At 38.9% G+C, this 23,575-nt stretch overlaps 1 protein-coding gene across 5 annotated transcripts; it reads right to left on the reverse strand.

The window, feature by feature from the left end:
* Positions 1-7: 7 nt before the first annotated feature.
* Positions 8-21,994, reverse strand: Dus2 (Dihydrouridine synthase 2). Of its 5 annotated transcripts, none has more exons than XM_053774801.2 (10): positions 21,958-21,994; positions 17,249-17,419; positions 15,559-15,697; positions 12,274-12,373; positions 11,512-11,744; positions 10,463-10,607; positions 8,723-8,865; positions 4,437-4,665; positions 3,945-4,057; positions 8-1,377 (listed from the first exon to the last, which is right to left on the reverse strand). In XM_053774801.2, exons 2-10 carry the CDS (start codon positions 17,403-17,405, stop codon positions 1,062-1,064), a joined length of 1,575 nt encoding a protein of 524 aa, XP_053630776.1. In that variant the 5' UTR covers positions 17,406-17,419; positions 21,958-21,994; the 3' UTR covers positions 8-1,061. The 5 variants fall into 5 exon arrangements, with proteins under 5 accessions (XP_053630776.1, XP_053630775.1, XP_053630778.1 ...); XM_053774800.2 differs by lacking the exon at positions 21,958-21,994 and adding an exon at positions 21,809-21,951; XM_053774803.2 differs by lacking the exons at positions 17,249-17,419; positions 21,958-21,994 and adding an exon at positions 21,809-21,951 and having other exon boundaries at positions 15,618-15,697.
* Positions 21,995-23,575: the final 1,581 nt, after the last annotated feature.

Raw genomic sequence — 23,575 nt, forward strand, 5'->3', positions numbered from 1 at the left:
ATAAATGTCACATTAGTTGCACTTGTGTCCTTTTACTTTTCATATTGTCGGTAATTCTACCAACTTTATTACAATCTTATATATAAATGTAAAATATAGTACCTGGGGAATCGAAGATTATTAGGTTTGATCCAAGGAAGGGAATGGTTGCTCCAGTTTCATAAGTAGAGACTTAACAGCATTAAGGCCTCTGCCCCCCCCCCCCCCCATAAGGTGATTTATGTTGAGTCAGCTCAAGGTGGAAGATACTGTACTATAAGGCAGATAGGTACATGATGCCCACACAAATACAGTAATTTGGAAAAAAATAGTTCTGAAATAATATGTGGCAGCTTATTGCCAACTTTACAACACCAACTATTAGTAGTCCAGGGTATTTCAACATCCCTTAAAACCAGCTAAGCAGTGGATGTACAGTATGTAAAGACATGCATTTAACTGCAATTCATGTCAGTGTAAGGGATTTAGCACTTTTTTGTGAATATACAATTTTAAGTTTTTGATGGCTTCCAAACTCAAAATGGGAAATGGAACATAATTCTTCCTCTATAAGCCATGCATGTAATAAGAGGCGACTAAAATGCTGGGAGCAAGGGGCTAGTAACCCCTTCTGTATACATTACTAAACTTAAAAAGAGAAACTTTTTTTTTTCTTTTTGGGCCACCCTGCTTCAGTGGGATACAGCTGGTTTGTTTAAAGAAGACCTGTACAATACATGTGAAATGAGAGAAAAAATGAAGCACTGGATGTGTTCCCCCCATAAAGCTAGAGCAACTAAAGAGGTCACATACTACCATAGCTGAGTGAGTACAGTATGGGCAGTGCACAGGTATTACAAAACCATACCACACTTTTGAAGTAATTTTTTAAGAAAAAATATGATGTACACTCAATTATAAATAAAGTGATTTTTTTCATCTACATTTAATTGCCCAGTGTTTTATTGTACTACTGCAATTTAGTACTGCATACTCCAAAAGTTAAATATCACATTGAAATGGTTCCGTTACAATATTTAATTACTATTAGTGTGTAATCATCATCCTAGTCTTAATATTCTTTAATTTACAGGTCTTTTTAAGTCATTACACTCTTCAGTCTGTATATGATTCACGTTAAAATTATTTTCAAAAATATTGGTTTTAGATTTTATTCTCTTGGAGTTCCTTGTATCCTCACTCTTTTCTTCAAGATCATCATTTTCTGCACACACTCTCTTCGTTGTCTTCTCCCTTTCACACTGATCCTTCATCACAACATGTTGGTATTTTCTTGCACCATCAGCAGGAACAAAACCGTAAGTTTTGTCGACTGCTCCCAAAGCATGCAGACAAACGGCTGCTGCTCCCTGTTCAGCGTATCTTTTGCTCTTTTCCCTGTAAGTAATAAAATTTGTTCAACTTGGTCTCTCAAAGATAGGAATTACAGGATTATATCTGTTAACCTTTCATTACAAAATGAAATATGTTCTATTTCAATGTATACATAAGCATACCGTAAGTCCAATTTTGGACTTTTGGTATGCTTACTGAAAAACCTGAGAGTGCACAGTGAATGTGTGTAGTGTGGAGTTCTCATTATAAATACTTTATAATGAGAAGCTATTCCAGAAAGACTGCCCATACCTACTATTAGTATAACTTAGATTATGGAGTTTAAGCCATAAACTGTGGCATACTCAGAAAATAAATTTCCTGTGAATGTTGCAAGATGTTGGGAAATTTTTTTTTAAAGATTGAAAGGATGCATTTTTATGAGTTTAATAAGAAAAAATGAGTAGAATCTGATAAAAACTTACAATTGATTACATTAAATAGAAGTCTGTTTTGACAGTAATGATAATAAAGAGGGGTCTTTTTTTATTGTAATGATAATAATAATAAATAGAGGTCCATTACAGTGGACCCCCGGTTAACGATTTTAATCCGTGCAAGAGGGGTAATTGTTATGCGAAATAATCGCTATGTGAATGAATTTTCCCCATAAGAAATAATGGAAATCAAATTAATCCGTGCAAGACACCCAAAAGTATGAAAAAAAAAATTTTACCACATGAAATATACATTTTCCCACACACAAAGAGAAGGTAAAGCACCCTTCTGGCAAGACAGTGATGGAGTGAATGATGGTGAAAGTTTTTCTTTTTCGGGCCACCCTGCCTTGGTGGGAATCGGCCGGTGTGATAATAAAAAAAATAAATATAAATAATAATAAATAGATGTCCATTAAATCCAAGGTGTACTGTCATTGCTCTGCCTTACATTGGAATTTGCTAACACAATCGCATTGTTCAACAAACTCTTACCATATTTTTGTATGAATACAGAACTTATTTTTCAAAATATGATAAATAATTCATCACACTGTTTATTGAAATAAAAACTGAAGTAAATTTTACTTAGTGATATCATTCTGCAGTCTGCATAAAACACAACTTGCCTGGGTATATAAAATAATGTACAGAGCAAGTAACACAAAAAAACAAAAAAAAAAACAAATGTTGAGCTACACAACTAGGGAAAGAATGCTGAATTTTCAGAGAAATACAAGGATAAAGATTATTATTAAAATGAAGTGCTAAACTCAAAAGTTGTAATAAATGAAAATTTACTAACTTGTAATACTGAATACACTAGTACATATACAGTGGTACCTCGGGATACGGACTTAATTTATTCCAGAAGGCTGTTTGAGTGCCAATACCGAACGAATTTGTTCCCATAAGGAATAATGTAAGTTAGATTAATCCGTTTCAGACCTCCAAAAATACACTTACAAAAGCACTTACATAAATACACTTACATAACTGTTCAAGTTTTGAGCTGTTCATATCCTGAGGTACCACTGAATAATGAAAATTAATGTACCAGCTATAGATGTCAATTTTTTTTTTCCAACAACCTGGCCATATCCCACCAAGGCAGGGTGACCTAAAAAGAAAAATGAAAGTTTCTCCTTTTAAATTTAGTAATGTATACAGGAGAAGGGATTACTAGCCACTTGCTCCCGGCATTTTAATCACCTCTTACGACACACATGGCTTACGGAAGAATTCTGTTCCACTTCCCCATGGAGATAAGTGGAAATAAACAAGAACAAGAACTATAGGCAGTTGGAGGCAGTGGAGATCTCCTGTCTAAGGGTAATGTGTGGTGTAAATATTATGCAGAAAATTCGGAGTGTGGAAATTAGGAGGTGTGGAGTTAATAAAAGCATTAGTCAGAGGGCTGAAGAGGGTTTGTTGAGGTGGTTTCGTCATTTAGAGAGAATGGATCAAAGTAGAATGACATGGAGAGCGTATAAATCTGTAGGGGAAGGAAGGCGAGGTAGGGGTCGTCCTTGAAAAGGTTGGAGGGATGGGGTAAAGGGGTGTTGTGGGCGAGGGGTTTGGACTTCCAGCAAGCGTGCGTGAGCGTGTTAGATAGGAGTGAATGGAGACGAATGATATTTGGGACCTGACGAGCTGTTGGAGCGTGAGCAGGGTAATATTTAGTGAAGGGATTCAGGGAAACCGGTTATTTTATATAACCGGACTTGAGTCCTGGAAATGGGAAGTACAATGCCTGCACTCTAAAGGAGGGGTTTGGGATATTGGCAGTTTGGAGGGACATATTGTGTATTTTTATACATATATACTTCTAAGCTGTTGTATTCTGGGCACCTCTGCAAAAACAGTGATTATGTGTAAGTGAGGTGAAAGTGTTGAATGATGATGAAAGTATTTTTTTTTTTGGGGGGGGGATTTTTTCTTTCTTTTTGGGTCACCCTGCCTCGGTGGGAGATGGCCGACTTGTTAAAAAAAAAAAAAACTATAGTAAGTGTAAGTAGTAGCAGCAAGGTGTACCTGAAACCTTGCAAATGTCAAATATATTTATATAAAATTTTGTATACGAGAGAAAATTGGAAGTATAATTTGGGGAAAAATCAGTTACCAAATATTCACCTGAGTGTTGAAGCATACTTGATGCCATCCACAACTACTGAAGCCGAGAAGAATTTATCAACAACAACATGGTCATAGTGAGGATGAGATAACTTGTTACGAAACACATACGTCTGTAATATGATCATTGCACCAGTTACCATGAGTTTAATATTACAGTTCTTATATTATTATAATAAAAAAAAAGCGCTAAGCCACAAGGTACAGTGCTTATAAATACTCTACAGTCATTCACAACCCTTTAAGGAAAGCCTCACATATTATATAGAGTATGAAGTACCAGCTTAGAGCACCTCACCTGATAAAGTCTGTATATCAAGAATACTGTGCAATCCAAAGTCATTTTGTATGGGGGTTTACTGTACGTGTCACCTTTCAGTGGTGTAGACTCTACATTATCTGTCTTCTACTGGCTTTCCTGGGTCATGATTCATAGCCAAATACAGTCTACTACTGTATGACGTAACAAATACGAATGTAAACAATACTCACATTTAGAAGCATTTTTGGAAGATCGGCATTATTAAAATTTCCACGTATAAACTGGATGGGCATCTCAACAATTTCTTGGCCATTTTCTTCTCTCTTGATAATACCTACATGGTCGGCACTAGGAGGCATGGCTGTCTTGCCACTCTTGTGTTCAAAGTGCATACAATTACGAGACTCACTTTGTTTTGCCAACTGTGTCTTGAAGTATTCATCCAGACCCCACATTACACTGTAATATACAATAAATGAGTAAAAAAATTGACAGTTACTATATTATACACATTTAATTTAATGATACACAAAATTATTAAGCGTGTGAAATTAATGATACACAAAATTATATTGAGTGTGTGAAAGACTAAGTACTTGCTTTAACATGATATCTAACATGGAAAATACGTGTCATAGCAGCACAAGCACCCTCTGCATTTTATTACAGACAGAAGCAGCTACTTGCTTCATGTTTTCCTGATAAATACAACAATACAGAAAAACACTCCTGCCCTCCACACACTGCTGTTTGTTCTCTCCCTCTATACCCCTACCTACCATACCTTCTCTTCTCCCCTGGTGAGGGGCTCTTGATCTAGGGAATTGGATCTGTGCTCCAGATGATTGCTGATGTTATGAATGAAAAGAAGTTGGATGTCCTGGCCCTAAGCGAAACAAAGCTGAAGGGGGTAGGAGAGTTTCAGTGGGGGGAAATAAATGGGATTAAATCTGGAGTATCTGAGAGAGTTAGAGCAAAGGAAGGGGTAGCAGTAATGTTAAATGATCAGTTATGGAAGGAGAAAAGAGAATATGAATGTGTAAATTCAAGAATTATGTGGATTAAAGTAAAGGTTGGATGCGAGAAGTGGGTCATAATAAGCGTGTATGCACCTGGAGAAGAGAGGAATGCAGAGGAGAGAGAGAGATTTTGGGAGATGTTAAGTGAATGTATAGGAGCATTTGAACCAAGTGAGAGAGTAATTGTGGTAGGGGACTTGAATGCTAAAGTAGGAGAAACTTTTAGAGAGGGTGTGGTAGGTAAGTTTGGGGTGCCAGGTGTAAATGATAATGGGAGCCCTTTGATTGAACTTTGTATAGAAAGGGGTTTAGTTATAGGTAATACATATTTTAAGAAAAAGAGGATAAATAAGTATACACGATATGATGTAGGGCGAAATGACAGTAGTTTGTTGGATTATGTATTGGTAGATAAAAGACTGTTGAGTAGACTTCAGGATGTACATGTTTATAGAGGGGCCACAGATATATCAGATCACTTTCTAGTTGTAGCTACACTGAGAGTAAAAGGTAGATGGGATACAAGGAGAATAGAAGCATCAGGGAAGAGAGAGGTGAAGGTTTATAAACTAAAAGAGGAGGCAGTTAGGGTAAGATATAAACAGCTATTGGAGGATAGATGGGCTAATGAGAGCATAGGCAATGGGGTCGAAGAGGTATGGGGTAGGTTTAAAAATGTAGTGTTAGAGTGCTCAGCAGAAGTTTGTGGTTACAGGAAAGTGGGTGCAGGAGGGAAGAGGAGCGATTGGTGGAATGATGATGTAAAGAGAGTAGTAAGGGAGAAAAAGTTAGCATATGAGAAGTTTTTACAAAGTAGAAGTGATGCAAGGAGGGAAGAGTATATGGAGAAAAAGAGAGAAGTTAAGAGAGTGGTGAAGCAATGTAAAAAGAGAGCAAATGAGAGAGTGGGTGAGATGTTATCAACAAATTTTGTTGAAAATAAGAAAAAGTTTTGGAGTGAGATTAACAAGTTAAGAAAGCCTAGAGAACAAATGGATTTGTCAGTTAAAAATAGGAGAGGAGAGTTATTAAATGGAGAGTTAGAGGTATTGGGAAGATGGAAGGAATATTTTGAGGAATTGTTAAATGTTGATGAAGATAGGGAAGCTGTGATTTCGTGTATAGGGCAAGGAGGAATAACATCTTGTAGGAGTGAGGAAGAGCCAGTTGTGAGTGTGGGGGAAGTTCGTGAGGCAGTAGGTAAAATGAAAGGGGGTAAGGCAGCCGGGATTGATGGGATAAAGATAGAAATGTTAAAAGCAGGTGGGGATATAGTTTTGGAGTGGTTGGTGCAATTATTTAATAAATGTATGGAAGAGGGTAAGGTACCTAGGGATTGGCAGAGAGCATGCATAGTTCCTTTGTATAAAGGCAAAGGGGATAAAAGAGAGTGCAAAAATTATAGGGGGATAAGTCTGTTGAGTGTACCTGGTAAAGTGTATGGTAGAGTTATAATTGAAAGAATTAAGAGTAAGACGGAGAATAGGATAGCAGATGAACAAGGAGGCTTTAGGAAAGGTAGGGGGTGTGTGGACCAGGTGTTTACAGTGAAACATATAAGTGAACAGTATTTGGATAAGGCTAAAGAGGTCTTTGTGGCATTTATGGATTTGGAAAAGGCGTATGACAGGGTGGATAGGGGGGCAATGTGGCAGATGTTGCAAGTGTATGGTGTAGGAGGTAGGTTACTGAAAGCAGTGAAGAGTTTTTACGAGGATAGTAAGGCTCAAGTTAGAGTATGTAGGAAAGAGGGAAATTTTTTCCCAGTAAAAGTAGGCCTTAGACAAGGATGTGTGATGTCACCGTGGTTGTTTAATATATTTATAGATGGGGTTGTAAGAGAAGTAAATGCGAGGGTCTTGGCAAGAGGCGTGGAGTTAAAAGATAAAGAATCACACACAAAGTGGGAGTTGTCACAGCTGCTCTTTGCTGATGACACTGTGCTCTTGGGAGATTCTGAAGAGAAGTTGCAGAGATTGGTGGATGAATTTGGTAGGGTGTGCAAAAGAAGGAAATTAAAGGTGAATACAGGAAAGAGTAAGGTTATGAGGATAACAAAAAGATTAGGTGATGAAAGATTGAATATCAGATTGGAGGGAGAGAGTATGGAGGAGGTGAACGTATTCAGATATTTGGGAGTGGACGTGTCAGCGGATGGGTCTATGAAAGATGAGGTGAATCATAGAATTGATGAGGGAAAAAGAGTGAGTGGTGCACTTAGGAGTCTGTGGAGACAAAGAACTTTGTCCTTGGAGGCAAAGAGGGGAATGTATGAGAGTATAGTTTTACCAACGCTCTTATATGGGTGTGAAGCGTGGGTGATGAATGTTGCAGCGAGGAGAAGGCTGGAGGCAGTGGAGATGTCATGTCTGAGGGCAATGTGTGGTGTGAATATAATGCAGAGAATTCGTAGTTTGGAAGTTAGGAGGAGGTGCGGGATTACCAAAACTGTTGTCCAGAGGGCTGAGGAAGGGTTGTTGAGGTGGTTCGGACATGTAGAGAGAATGGAGCGAAACAGAATGACTTCAAGAGTGTATCAGTCTGTAGTGGAAGGAAGGCGGGGTAGGGGTCGGCCTAGGAAGGGTTGGAGGGAGGGGGTAAAGGAGGTTTTGTGTGCGAGGGGCTTGGACTTCCAGCAGGCATGCGTGAGCGTGTTTGATAGGAGTGAATGGAGACAAATGGTTTTTAATACTTGACGTGCTGTTGGAGTGTGAGCAAAGTAACATTTATGAAGGGATTCAGGGAAACCGGCAGGCCGGACTTGAGTCCTGGAGATGGGAAGTACAGTGCCTGCACTCTGAAGGAGGGGTGTTAATGTTGCAGTTTAAAAACTGTAGTGTAAAGCACCCTTCTGGCAAGACAGTGATGGAGTGAATGATGGTGAAAGTTTTTCTTTTTCGGGCCACCCTGCCTTGGTGGGAATCGGCCGGTGTGATAATATAATATATACCTTCCACACACACCCCACACAGGCGCTGTATAATCGTACGGGTTTAGCACTTCCCCCTTGATTATAATAATAAAAAATTCTCTTCTCCTTGCACTCACCCACCACCACTTCCTTTTCCCACCATTGCCACCACTGCCACCACATCCCCTCCTCTCCCTCCCAACTTTTGATGTTATCCTACCTCAAATCATTTCAAGGCCAAGCCCTATAAGGTATACTAATACCTCCTGGGATGTGACCCACTACAATTGACTAACACCCAGGGAACAATTGGTGTGAGAAAACACGCCCAACATATCTATCCATGCCATGGATCGATCTACAGACCCCTCAGTATGCAAGCTGAGGGTGCTATTAACTGAACTACAGGATGCCTATGTACAGACCACTTAAACAGATAAAGTAAAAAATAAGTTATGGAAAAAACAGGGACCATAAAATTTCATACATCTGGAATTTTCGCTTCTTTTTGATTATAATAATAATTCAAAAATCCAAAACACCCTCCGATCAACTGGAGTCAGATAATGGGTGATCAATTGCTTACCATATTTCTTGCAGAGTCTGTGTTTCCAGGAAAGCTTTGCCCCGAGGAGTATCCTGAAGGTCCCGCAACATGTTTTGAATGGTGTATTTGCTGTATGTGAATGGGTTATCATAATCTATACAGTACCTCAAGTAAGCCTCAGCCTGGAAGATGGAAATTATGATAATTATTCTTCATGGAAAAATTTTCGTAGGAACTGTATACTATTTCTTATATGTATGACACCTATCACAAGGTAATACTGTACATGACAAATATTTCTCAAATGCTTTTTGCCAATGAGAGTCCAAGCACTCAAATTTCTTCAAAAACCTTCCTCACCAGTCAAGAACCTACCATTGTTAACCCTTTCACGGTCCGTGCCATAGATCTACGGCTTTATGTTCAGGGCCCAAACTGTAGATCTATGCCATGAGCTCAGCTCACTCTGATAAGCTGTGAGTGGTAAATTTGGGCCTAGATATGAGAGAATACATTTATGTGGTATGTGTGTGCACCACATAAAACAAATCCTGCAGCACACAGTGTATAATGAGAGGAAAAAAAACTGAAACTGTGACTTTGCAATGTTTTTTCATATGTTTTTTATAGTTGTATTTGCGATTTCTTGGTCTCATTTGATAGAATGGAAGACATATTACAGAAATAGAAATGATTTTGATTGGTTTTAGCACTGGAAATGGCTTGAAACTGAGCTCAAAGTAGCGGAAACGTTAAATTTTTGCCGATGTTCAAGTTTAAACAAATGACATCACACATCTAATACACGCCAGCTGCTGGGTCTAATATACATTCACAAATGTGGTGATGATATTTATACAATTATTACAATATTGCATAACAGTAAATCTTCAATTTTTTGGTCTGAATAAAAATTCATTATGTGAATAAAAAATCAAAATGGAATTCATTTGTAAAGCCTCAAAACATAACTAATGAACAGAGGAAATGTTAGCTTATTGCCAGGAATACCTACATTGTTTATTCTGGACCCTATTTTGAAATTGGAATATTTTGAACTTTGTGTTAAATTGGCCAAATTACCAATTTCCGATCTCTTTATTTTGTAATTGAAACAGTTGACTTGGCAATTTCTTGTGCTCAATCGATAGAATAGAAGTACAGTAATATTAGTGAAATAGCTAAGAATTTGGTAGACTGGAATAATGTAATTGGCCTAAAATGGGAGTCAAAGTCGGCAAAATCGCCGATTTGTAAATATCGCTGACATCAAAATTCGCAAGAGCATAATTTCGTCAATTTTCCATCAAATTTCGTACTTTTTGTTTTATTACCTTCAGAAAAAGATTCTCTATCATTTCATAAGAAAAAATAACAAATTTTTTTTTTTTAAATTCTTGGACCCTGGTGAGCACTGAAATTTGGCCTCTGGACCCTGAAATTGTTAAAGGCTCAGTAAGAATCAATAAAGTATTTATTAGTAAAATTCTGCACCTTGATTTTTAATCATGCATAAAACACCAGCATTCTTTAGGTACAATACTTGCACATCAACATATTAAAATGTGAGGATGGCTGAATCTGTGTGTAGGCTCAAGGTTGTGCATAAAAATTATAATAAAATAATAAAATTAAAATCTTCAAAAATTACAAAAAAAAAAAAAATTTAGGTTTATAACATTTTTATGTTGACTTTTGATGGTGACATGTATGATTAACTGTGACATTACTATTATATAAACCCATAAAAACTGTTGTATACAGGACACAGAAACTGACCACTGTGTCAAGTGGAAGTGGACCTTCAGGCCTGAGAATAGAACAGTTCCACATGGCGGCTCGTGCAATCATCACACTTGATGCTCCAGTCTCTTGTCGAAATTTCTCAATGTCCTCATGGCACTTTATCTCTTTTGAACCGCCACTGGAAATAATAAAATTATTCTTAAATTTGCATAGTATGTGTTTCCTTTAAATATTATCAAATCATAACTTGGTAGTTCTAGGTAGTAGGTTGGTAGACAGCAACCGCCCAGGGAGGTACTACCGTCCTGCCAAGTGAGTGTAAAACGAAAGCCTGTAATTGTTTTACATGATGGTAGGATTGCTGGTGTCTTTTGTCTGTCTCATAAACATGCAAGATTTCAGGTATGTCTTGTTACTTCTACTTACACTTAGGTCACACTACACATACATGTACAAGCATATATATACACACCCCTCTGGGTTTTCTGCTATTTTCTTTCTAGTTCTTGTTCTTGTTTATTTCCTCTTATCTCCATGGGGAAGCGGAACAGAATTCTTCCTCCGTAAGACATGCGTGTCATAAGAGGCAACTGAAATGCCGGGAGCAAGGGGCTAGTAACCCCTTCTCCTGTATATATTACTAAATTTGAAAGGAGAAACTTTCGTTTTTCCTTTTGGGCCACCCCACCTCAGTGGGATATGGCTGGTACATTGAAAGAAGAACTTGGTAGTTGTCCAAGGTAGCCCAAAATTGTGAGTAGGTGTGTCAAATGCTCATTTCTTTCTTTCAACACACCAGCCGTATCCCACCAAGGCAGGGTGGCCCAAAAAGAAAAACGAAAGTTTCTCTTTTTAAATTTAGTAATTTATACAGGAGAAAGGGTTACTAGCCCCTTGCTCCTGGCATTTTAGTTGCCTCTTATGACACGCATGGTTTACGGAGGAAGAATTCTGTTCCACTTCCCCATGGAGTCAAATGCTCATATAATATTAATAATCAAGATTCTGTAAGAATATTACTATATTTTTCCTTGTGTGCTGTAATTTTTTATAAAACTCAATATTTATAGTAGAGTACTCACTTTGCAATAACTGGGATGTTAAGAGCTTTAGCTATTTCTCTGATCATGTCATTATGATTGGGATGGTTGGGTCTCTCCTCTTTAGTGCGGCCATGGATAGCAATGGCAGATACCCCACATTTCTCTATCACCTTACATAGTTCTATTGTCTCTGACAGTGTCTTTAAAAGACGAATCTTGCAAGTTACTGGTATGCAAAGGCCTTGAACAAGAGTGCTGAGTATAGATTTCACCTGAAATAAAAAATCTTTCTTATACAATACTGTATTATTTATGGCAAATGTAAATAGCACACATATTCTTCGTAAATCGCATTCTTGGCCCCACAAGAAATAGTAATCATTTTACAAATTCAAATAAACAATTCATCATTGTCTTTCTTACAAATTAACTACACTGAACAAACAGAAAGTTCTTGAGTACTGGAGGTGGGAAGTGCAGTGCCTACACTCTAAGGACAGATGGGATGTTGTTTGGAGGGCCATTTGAAATGTGATGCTAGTACATTTCTCTAAGACACCAAAAGAATAAGTAATGGTGACTGCTTCCTTTTCTGAGTCACCTTACCTTTCCAGGAAAAAGCTGATGTGTTAGAAAAATCTCACTTCATGTTACTGTAATTATTTTGTACCAGTCATAATTAAACTTTTATCCTCTTAAAAATTTTTACATTTAGCATTATATGACAGGCCAAACACAAATGTTGAAAAATATTAAAAATATCCATCAACTTTTCTGCAGACTACTGAGTAAATAACAAACCTTGTCTGGTTGAGTAAGGAGAGCTGCTCCCATGCCTCCCTTCAAGCTGAATGTTTTTGGGCACCCCATATTTACATCCAAGCCAGCTACATATGGTTCACTGTTGGCAGGACATTGCAATAAGTGACTACACACCCATGTATAAAACTATGATCTTACATTTGAGTTATCAATTGTTACTTCAACTTCCAGGAATGTAATAAAGAATATTCATCAAAGCAATAACACTGCACATGTCTGCTTAGTAATCATAATTGCTACCTATTCTTTCACTATCTTTTATAGTCACTTTGTATCCGGTATCTGTAGCACCTCACTACCAAGATATATTTAGTTACTAGTAGTAATACTTCTATTGTGACTCATTACACCTCTAATCATTTTCAATACAAAAACCCATTTCCACCTTTCATGGAGTGGAAAACAACTATCAGGAACTGATGGACAAATATTAAAGAAAAAAAGAGGGTTAAAAATGAACATTAAAACTCAGCTTTTCACACTAAAACCTAACACTTCGTATTAACATCCAATATTTTGTATATTACCATTCCAACTCATTAGCACTGCAAAAACTTAATACAACCACAATGGTATAGCAAAATAAGAGCAGTAACTCAGCCCTCTCGTAGAATTATTGTTAAATACAATTTTAATTTTATTATATATAAAAAGCACTTGAATCACTTCTAACATTATGATAATTACATTTTTTTTTTTTTTTTTCAACAAGTCGGCCGTCTCCCACCGAGGCAGGGTGACCCAAAAAAGAAAGAAAATCCCCAAAAAGAAAATACTTTCATCATCATTCAACACTTTCACCACACTTGCACATTATCACTGTTTTTGCAGAGGTGCTCAGAATACAACAGTCTAGAAGCATACACATATAAAGATACACAACATATCCCTCCAAACTGCCAATATCCCAAACCCCTCCTTTAAAGTGCAGGCATTGTACTTCCCATTTCCAGGACTCAAGTCCGACTATATGAAAATAACCGGTTTCCCTGAATCCCTTCACTAAATATTACCCTGCTCACACTCCAACAGATCGTCAGGTCCCAAGTACCATTCGTCTCCATTCACTCCTATCTAACACGCTCACGCACGCTTGCTGGAAGTCCAAGCCCCTTGCGCACAAAACTTCCTTTACCCCCTCTCTCCAACCCTTTCGAGGACGACCCCTACCCCGCCTTCCTTCCCCTATAGATTTATATGCTTTCCATGTCATTCTACTTTGATCCATTCTCTCTAAATGACCAAACCACCTCAACAACCCCTCTTCTGCCCTCTGACTAATACTTTTATTAACTCCACACCTTCTCCTAATTTCCACACTCCGAATTTTCTGCATAATATTTACACCACACATTGCCCTTAAACAGGACATCTCCACTGCCTCCAACCGTCTCCTTGCTGCTGCATTTACCACCCAAGCTTCACACCCATATATGAGTGTTGGTACTACTATACTTTCATACATTCCCTTCTTTGCCTCCATAGATAACGTTTTTTGACTCCACATATACCTCAATGCACCACTCACCTTTTTTCCCTCATCAATTCTATGATTAACCTCATCCTTCATAAATCCATCCGCCGACACGTCAACTCCCAAGTATCTGAAAACATTCACTTCTTCCATACTCCTCCTCCCCAATTTGATATCCAATTTTTCTTTATCTAAATCATTTGACACCCTCATCACCTTACTCTTTTCTATGTTCACTTTCAACTTTCTACCTTTACACACATTCCCAAACTCATCCACTAACCTTTGCAATTTTTCTTTAGAATCTCCCATAAGCACAGTATCATCAGCAAAAAGTAACTGTGTCAATTCCCATTTTGAATTTGATTCCCCAAAATTACATTATCATTATCAATTTGCTGCTTTAATAATGACCAACGTACTTTCACATTTCATAAATTCTAATCACAAAGCAAGTAACTATTCAAAGTCTATTTTTCTCATTATGCAACTGATACCTATAATTTGTTCCATGTTATCTGCAATGTCAGCAAATTTAGACTAAAGGGGAAAGATCCCCAACATTTATGCTGAGAGAAATACTGAGTCTGAAGTCAGGCAGGAATCTTATAGTAAGACTGGCACCCTTCCAGGACAAGACTCATACCCCAATGCACAAATTATTCAAACCTCTCCACTGCATTAAGGAAGGTAACCAAGCATCACTCACATAATTAATTTATTGTAAATCCCTACAGGAAGACTTGGATAAATTAAGCAAGTCGAGTAACAAATAAAGGATGGAATTTAATACATATAGGTATCATGTAATGTAAATGAAAGAAAGCAAGAATAAACCAAATGACAAAAATGGATAACTTTTTAATACACTGGTCATCTCACACCAAATTTGGGTGACCCATAAAAGAGAACACATTCATTATCCTTCACTCAATAGCTGTCTTACCAGAAGTGCACACACATTACAAGTAAATGACCGATAAAATATTCAAACACAGACAAACATCAGACACAGACAGACTGAGGAGTCACAATGGACAAAAAATATCCCTCACATACTTTATATACCAGTCATATAGATTAAGAAATACTGAAAAAAGCCATTCACAAAATATTTGTTTTAACACAACAGCTATCTCCCACCGAGGCAAGGTGACCCGAAAAAGAAGAAATGTAAAGTTTTCTTCTTTTTACATTTAGCAATTTATACAAGAGAAGGGGTTACTAACCCATTGCTCCCAGCATCTTAGTGGCCTCTTACGACATGCATGGCTAATGGAGAAAGGATTCTTCACTTCCCCATGGAGATTCACAACATATGTTAGACAAAAAAATGGATAATGTGATGTTTTCTCCCCAAAAAATAAAAATGTGGATAAGACAGAAATGCTGAAAATTATAAAAATACTGATTAGGTGACAGTAGGAATAAGAGATGTAATTACCACATGCTGCATAAGATAAAAGGATATGAAAAATAGACAAAGAAAATGTCTTAGCACCAACAGGAAAAACAAGAGGCCACAGTTGTAAACTGAGTATAATACAGTGAGAAAGTTTATGTACTAAAAAGTTTTCCTTCACAGAGTGGTATAAAAGTGGAAGACGATGCAACCAAAAGTATTAAGTGTTATAACCAGTAGATATGTTAAAAATTATTTAATAGACTAAACACTGAAGATGGGACATCAAAAGCATAGCTTGGCTCCTGTAGCTATAAATAGGTACAGTAATCACAAATACAAAAGCTAATACACGTAGAATTGTAAATACTGTTTCTTCAAGCCTTACACCATCTTGCCAACTTTGAGAGCTCTCTGTGCATCACTCGTTCCAATCTGGAAAATCACCTTTGTTCTTTCTCTCTCACACGTACGAAAGAAAACTGTTCCATCTGACTTGTCAATGAAGTCTACTGTACCCAAGGCATCTGAAATAATACAAAAAAATTATATATGAGAAATGGATTACTGTCCAGCAGATATTTCATAATATGCCTAATTCTTAACTGCATTACAGTTCTGGAACACTCTACTGAACCCTTCATTTGATGGACCTCAAGGTATTGGACCTCAGAAATACAAGACAAAATCTGCTGGGTCAAATGATTCAGAAACAATGGACATTAATACTACCAGGCACCTGCTTTCTTCTACTAGTCCATTAAATTTAGGTTTTACTGTATGTAAATTAAAAATCACCAATGTCTAAAAGAAATCCATGAAGTAATATAGTAACTAATATAAATGATGGTACACCATTTAAATTAATGGACATGTTTCCCCCTCCCCCCCTCAAGGAAGGTTCCTTGATGCTGAGAAGGGGCTCTTGATCCAAAGAACTGAACATGACCTCCTCTTTCTTGGATCTAACTTGATTACCTCCCATCCCCCCTGACACTTCATGACCCCTACAGGCATAGTACTTCCTCTATGAATGTAACGACAATAATAATAATTCTACATATACATGTCCTTGGAGGCAAAGAGGGGAATGTATGAGAGTATAGTTTTACCAACACTCTTATATGGGTGTGAAGCATGAGTGATGAATGTTGCAGCAAGGAGAAGGCTGGAGGCAGTGGAGGTGTCATGTCTGAGGGCAATGTGTGGTGTGAATATAATGCAGAGAATTCGTAGTTTGGAAGTTAGGAGGTGGTGCGGGATTGCCAAAACTGTTGTCCAGAGGGCTGAGGAGGGGTTGAGGTGGTTCAGACATGTAGAGAGAATGGAGCAAAAGAGAATGACTTCAAGAGTGTATCAGTCTGTAGCGGAAGGATGGCGGGGTAGGGGTCGGCATAGTAAAGGCTGGAGGGAGGGGGTAAAGGAGGTTTTGTGTGCAAGGGGCTTGGACTTCCAGCGGGCATGTGTGAGCGTGTTTGATAGGAGTGAATGGAGACAAATGGTTATTAAATACTTGACGTGTTGTTGGAGTGTGAGCAAAGTAACATTTATGAAGGGATTCAGGGAAACCGGCAGGCCGGACTTGAGTCCTGGAGATGGGAAGTATAGTGCCTGCACTCTGAAGGAGGGGTGTTAATGTTGCAGTTTAAAATCTGTAGTGTAAAACACCCTTCTGGCAAGACAGTGATAGAGTGAATGATGGTGAAAGTTTTTCTTTTTCGGGCCACCCTGCCTTGGTGGGAATCGACCAGTGTGTTAATAAAATAATAATAATAATAAATATGTACATGACAACTTTTTTTTTTCAAGATTTTGTTGCCATGAGGTTCATTACTTGGCAATGATAATAATAATAATAAAATAATCAATTTATGCACTAAACTCTTGGCACTGATAAGAATTTATTACATTTTTATTGGTTATATATGTACATACTGTTATATGTTTCATTTGAATAAAGAGAAAAAGTGTCTCCCATGTGGATTTATACCTTCACAAGGAAGTACGTACTATACACAAGACACTGGATTAACTATCACTTATACATACAGTTATCAATGAGTCATTGTTGTACTTACTATTTTCTCTTTTAACAGAACGCAGCATCTTGAAATCGACCGTCTCCTCTGTGTACACCAGGTCTGTGCCATAGTCAATGGCTAATAACCTGAATGGTAGGGTACACACCCTAACCATTGGTGCCACTATTATCTTATCATTATACTGTTTATTCATCTTTGCTAATCAGCCTGAAAGAAAATGAATCTCATGGTACTTTGCAGCATACAGCATTTTATAAAATGAAAGTGTATTTTTGTACTGTTAATTTTATATTTAAAAAATCGAACATGACTCATACTGAAACACGGTAAAGTGTCCTTATAAATGAAGCTTTTCACACTACATAATAATTGCTAAAGTATTCTATGACATTCAAGTATGTTCTTATGACAAATCTTGCATTTAAATTTCCTTCTATTATGCCTTCAACAAATGTTGCTTTCTTTCACAGCTCTTCATGTACAGTATTTCAAATTCATCCAGTAATCCATTTTACATCATTTTTTTTTATTTATTATCACACCGGCCGATTCCCACCAAGGCAGGGTGGCCCGAAAAAGAAAAACTTTCACCATCATTCACTCCATCACTGTCTTGCCAGAAGGGTGCTTTACACTACAGTTTTTAAACTGCAACATTAACACAATAATTATGTAAAGAATACAAAAAATAGGCAGTATCCTAATTATAAATCATACAAAAGTTTTCTAAGAGTGTGAGCACAGATGAGAGAAAGGAATGGCTAAAAATGAATACATGGTGTTCTAAGACAGCTACATAAGACAGTCTGTCATGATGTGGTCTGGTGAACACATCCTGGCAAGTCCCATAGACATATTAACACACATGAAAGGTGGACCTCACCACCTAAACCCAGGCATTGCAACATGGTTTGCACTCTAATTGAAACAGTGATTGCCATGCCCCATGATCTCTTTGCTATTGTTATTATAAATACAATACAGTATTATTATTATTATTATTATTATTATTATTATTATTATTATTATTATTATTATTATTATTATTATTATTATTACTATTATTATTATTACATGTATTACAAGTAGGAGGAGGAAGCATTAAACTTGTAGGGCTTATACAGCACCTGGAAATTAGGCAATTGGTTTTGATACAAGGAGAGAATAGGTCCAATTCCTTGGATCTAGAGCTCTTAAGCATGAAGAAGCCTCTCTTGACTGCATAAAATATGCTGAATAGAAAAAGGGAGATGGTGTTTGGTGTCATTCCCAATGTGTCAAGCCGGCCATGCAGGCTTGACAATTACTGTATTATTACAGTACGTATTATTATATTTATGAAGAAGTACTAAACTGTAGGGGTTATGTAACACTTGAGGAATAGCACCATGAAGGGAGGACAGACAAGCAAACTTAAAAATTAAAAGGAAAACTTAATGCCTTGTGCAGAGCGAGATGTCCGTAAACTATCAAGACCGGTGCTGAAATCAAGAGGAAATCAGTCAACCTTTAGATCAGTTGTAGAGCGAATGACACAACAGAAATGTCCTGGATTTAATTACGGAGCTTGACAAAGACCCACTTTTACCACTGCAATCCTTTTACATGTGCTACCACTCACATAATGAGCTGCGGGTGCACAAATGTTAGCCACTCAGACAGCACAACATTTGGGTAAGTCGTGTTACACCTACTGCCCATTTTTGCAGGAGTATATAAGTGCTTATGGCTTAACTGGTAGTAGTCTCAGCTAACACACTGAAAGACCTGGGTTCAATCCCTTGACAAGGGGAAACAGTTGCTGTTTTGTTACACCTGTTGCCCGTCTTCACCTAACACTAAGTAGGCACCCGGGTGTTAGTTGACTGGTGTGGGTCACATCCTGGATGATAGGTTTAAGATGACCTAATGAAAATAAGCAAGACAGTCTGATGACACGGCTTTAATTGGTTATCTTGGGTCACTAAACCTCTGGATTATTATATTCAGAGGAAAGTGCTAAACCCATAGGGGACATATAACCTGTGGAATAGGAGGCAATAATGTTATATCTAAGGGAGAAAACCCATTCAATGCCTTGGATCAAGAGCCCCTCAACACTCAGGTACCTACTTGTTGCTAGGTGAAGAGGAACAGCAGGTTTAAGGTATTATTATAATTATGGGGGAGCGCTAAACCCGTGGGGGGGTGGAAGGTATTCAGGCTCAATTCAGGGAACCAGAGCACAGATCCAATTCCCTAGATCAAGAGCCCCTCACCAGCATCAAGGAACCTCCCTTGAGTGGAGGTGTAAGGTAACGAATACCCAGGTACCTACTTAATGCTAGGTGAACAGCGACAGCAAATGTGAAGTAATTAACACCCAGGTACCTACTTACTGCTAGGTGAACAGTGACAGCAGGTGTAAGGTAACTAACACCTAAGTACCTATTTACTACTAAGTGAACAGTGACAACAGGTGTAAGGTAACTAACACACCCAGGTACCTACTTACTGTTAGGTGAACAGTGACAGCAGGTGTAAGGTAACTAACATCCAGTTACCTACTTACTGCTAGGTGAACAGTGACAGCAGGTGTAAGGTAACTAACACCCAGGTACCTACTTCCTGCGAAATGAACAGTGACAGCAGGTGTATGGTAACTAACACCCAGGTACCTGCTTACTGCTAGGTGAACAGTGACAGTAGGTGTAAGGTAACTAATACCCAGGTACCTACTTACTGCTAGGTGAACAGTGACAGCAGGTGTAAGATAACTAACACCCAGGTACCTACTTACTGCTAGGTGAACAGTGACAGCAGGTGTAAACTAACACCCACGTACCTACTTACTGCTAGGTGAACAGTGACAGCAGGAGTAAGGTAACTAATACCAGGTACCTACTTACTGCTAGGTGAAGTGGCAGCAGGTGTAAGTTAACTAACACCTAGGTACCTACTTACTGCTAGGTGAACAGTGACAACAGGAGTAAGGTAACTAATACCAGGTACCTACTTACTGCTAGGTGAACAGTGACAGCAGGTGCAAGGTAACTAACACCCAGGTACCTACTTACTGCTAGGTGAACAGTGGCAGCAGGTGTAAGATAACTAACACCCAGGTACCTACTTACTGCTAGGTGAACAGTAACAGCAGGTGTAAGGTAACTAACACCCAGGTACCTACTTACTGCTAGGTGAACAGTGACAGCAGGTGTAAACTAACACCCAGGTACCTACTTACTGCTAGGTGAACAGTGACAGCAGGAGTAAGGTAACTAACACCCAGGTACCTACTTACTGCTAGGTGAAGTGGCAGCAGGTGTAAGTTAACTAACACCTAGGTACCTACTTACTGCTAGGTGAACAGTGACAACAGGAGTAAGGTAACTAATACCAGGTACCTACTTACTGCTAGGTGAAGTGACAGCAGGTGCAAGGTAACTAACACCCAGGTACCTACTTACTGCTAGGTGAACAGTGGCAGCAGGTGTAAGATAACTAACACCCAGGTACCTACTTACTGCTAGGTGAACAGTAACAGCAGGTGTAAGGTAACTAACACCCAGGTACCTACTTACTGCTAGGTGAACAGTGACAGCAGGTGTAAGGTAACTAACACCCAGGTACCTACTAACACCCAGGTACCTAGGTGAACAGGGACGGCAGGTGTAAGGTAACTAACACCCAGGTACCTACTAACACCCAGGTACCTAGGTGAACAGGGACGGCAGATGTAAGGTAACTAACACCCAGGTACCTAGGTGAACAGGGACAGCAGGTGTAAGGTAACTAACGCCCAGGTACCTAGGTGAACAGGGACAGCAGGTGTAAGGTAACTAGCGCCCAGGTACCTACTAACACCCAGATACCTAGGTGAACTGGGACAGCAGGTGTAAGGTAACTAACACCCATGTACCTACTAACACCCATGTACCTACTAACACCCATGTACCTACTAACACCCAGGTACCTAGGTGAACAGGGACAGCAGGTGTAAGGTAACTAACACCCAGGTACCTAGGTGAACAGGGACAGCAGGTGTAAGGTAACTAACACCCAGGTACCTACTAACACCCAGGTACCTAGGTGAACAGGGACAGCAGGTGTAAGGTAACTAACACCCAGGTACCTACTAACACCCAGGTACCTAGGTGAACAGGGACAGCAGGTGTAAGGTAACTAACACCCAGGTACCTAGGTGAACAGGGACAGCAGGTGTAAGGTAACTAACACCCAGGTACCTAGGTGAACAGGGACAGCAGGTATAAGGTAACTAACACCCAGGTACCTAGGTGAACAGGGACAGCAGGTGTAAGGTAACTAACGCCCAGGTGCCTACTAACACCCAGGTACCTAGGTGAACAGGGACAGCAGGTGTAAGGTAACTAACGCCCAGGTGCCTACTAACACCCAGGTACCTAGGTGAACAGGGACAGCAGGTGTAAGGTAACTAACACCCAGGTACCTAGGTGAACAGGGACAGCAGGTGTAAGGTAACTAACACCCAGGTACCTACTAACACCCAGGTACCTAGGTGAACAGGGACAGCAGGTGTAAGGTAACTAACACCCAGGTACCTAGGTGAACATGGACAGCAGGTGTAAGGTAACATACCCAACGCTTCCACTTGTGCCGGGGATTGAACCTCGGACACTCAGTGTGAGGCGAGTGCCCTGCCTACGTAACACTATGTAACTTTAAGTTGTCTTAGTTTTAACACATTAAGAGTGTCTAGGGACTGCATGTTGGGCCCTGACACCAACCTGTATTCCTTTTTTTATCATTGTTGTTGTTTGTGATGGGTTTAAGGGTTGTGAAGGATGCATGAGCCGTATAAACTACCAGTGAAACCTCGGGATCAAGAGCAGGTTTCTTCTCTGGATAACTGACCAAGTGAAGGTTTCTTCTCTGGATAACTGACCAAGTGAAGGTTTCTTCTCTGGATAACTGACCAAGTGCAGGTTTCTTCTCTGGATAACTGACCAAGTGAAGGTTTCTTCTCTGGATAACTGACCAAGTGCAGGTTTCTTCTCTGGATAACTGCCCAAGTGAAGGTTTCTTCTCTGGATAACTGACCAAGTGAAGGTTTCTTCTCTGGATAACTGAGGCCATGCGCTTGCTTATTTCAAATCTTACATTACTAATAGGTATCAGTACGTCACCATTAAAGACACAGCATCAGCAACACGGCCACTTGATACTGGAGTTCCGCAGGGAAGTGTCCTTGGTCCCCTGCTCTTCCTCATATACACCAATGACCTTCCAAACGTATCCCAACACCTGAAACCCATTCTCTTTGCTGATGGCACGACTTATGTCATCTCTCACCCTAATCTTGCCACCCTCAACACCATTGTGAATGAGGAGCTGATTAAAATATCGACTTGGATGACAGCCAATAAACTTACGCTTAACACTGACAAAACCTACTATATTATGTTTGGTAGCAAAGCAGGAGATGCACAAATTAACATTAAGATTGACAACACTCTAATTACCAGAAATAATGGGGGAAAATTCCTAGGCTTATACCTTGACAACAACCTGAATTTCAGCACCCATATCCAGCATATAGCCAAAAAAGTATCCAAAACGGTTGGAATCCTCTCCAAGATACGATACTACGTGCCGCAAAATGCCCTTCTCACACTATACCACTCACTTATTTATCCAAACCTCACCTATGCTATTTGTGCTTGGGGATCAACTGCAGCAACACACCTAAAGCCAATAATAACCCAACAAAAAACTGCAGTAAGAATAATCACTAAATCCCATCCCTGGCAACACACCCCCCCCCCACTCTTCATAGATCTAAAACTACTCCCAGTTCAGTACATCCACACTTACTACTGTGCAATCTATATCTACAGGGCCTTAAACTCTAATATCAACCTTGACCTAAAACGCTTTCTTGATAGTTGTGACAGAACCCACAGGCATAACACCAGACACAAACATCTCTATGACATTCCCCGTGTCCGACTAAACCTTTACAAAAATTCAATGTATGTCAAAGGCCCTAAAATCTGGAATACCCTACCTGAGAACTCTAGAACTGCAGACACATTCATCACCTTCAAAACTACCATTAGAAAACATCTTATCTCCCTGATACACCCCGTCAACTAACTACACGAATACCACCTGGTGGTTCACACTTACACTCACTCACTCATTTGACCATAAACAGAAATATTAATCTCAGTCTTAAAATAATGAATCCTGTGATACTCCAATACTGAAACTATGTACTGTGCCAAAACAAAAGCATTCACATTGCTAAACTCACAAACTAGTATTTAGTCACTTAGCCATAATACCAACTTACCTCATAATTTGTAATATTTTACAATTAAGAATAAAACTAAGTATGCCCGA

This window comes from Cherax quadricarinatus, chromosome 40 (assembly GCF_038502225.1).
Source record: "Cherax quadricarinatus isolate ZL_2023a chromosome 40, ASM3850222v1, whole genome shotgun sequence".
NCBI classification, from domain to species: Eukaryota; Metazoa; Arthropoda; class Malacostraca; order Decapoda; family Parastacidae; genus Cherax; species Cherax quadricarinatus.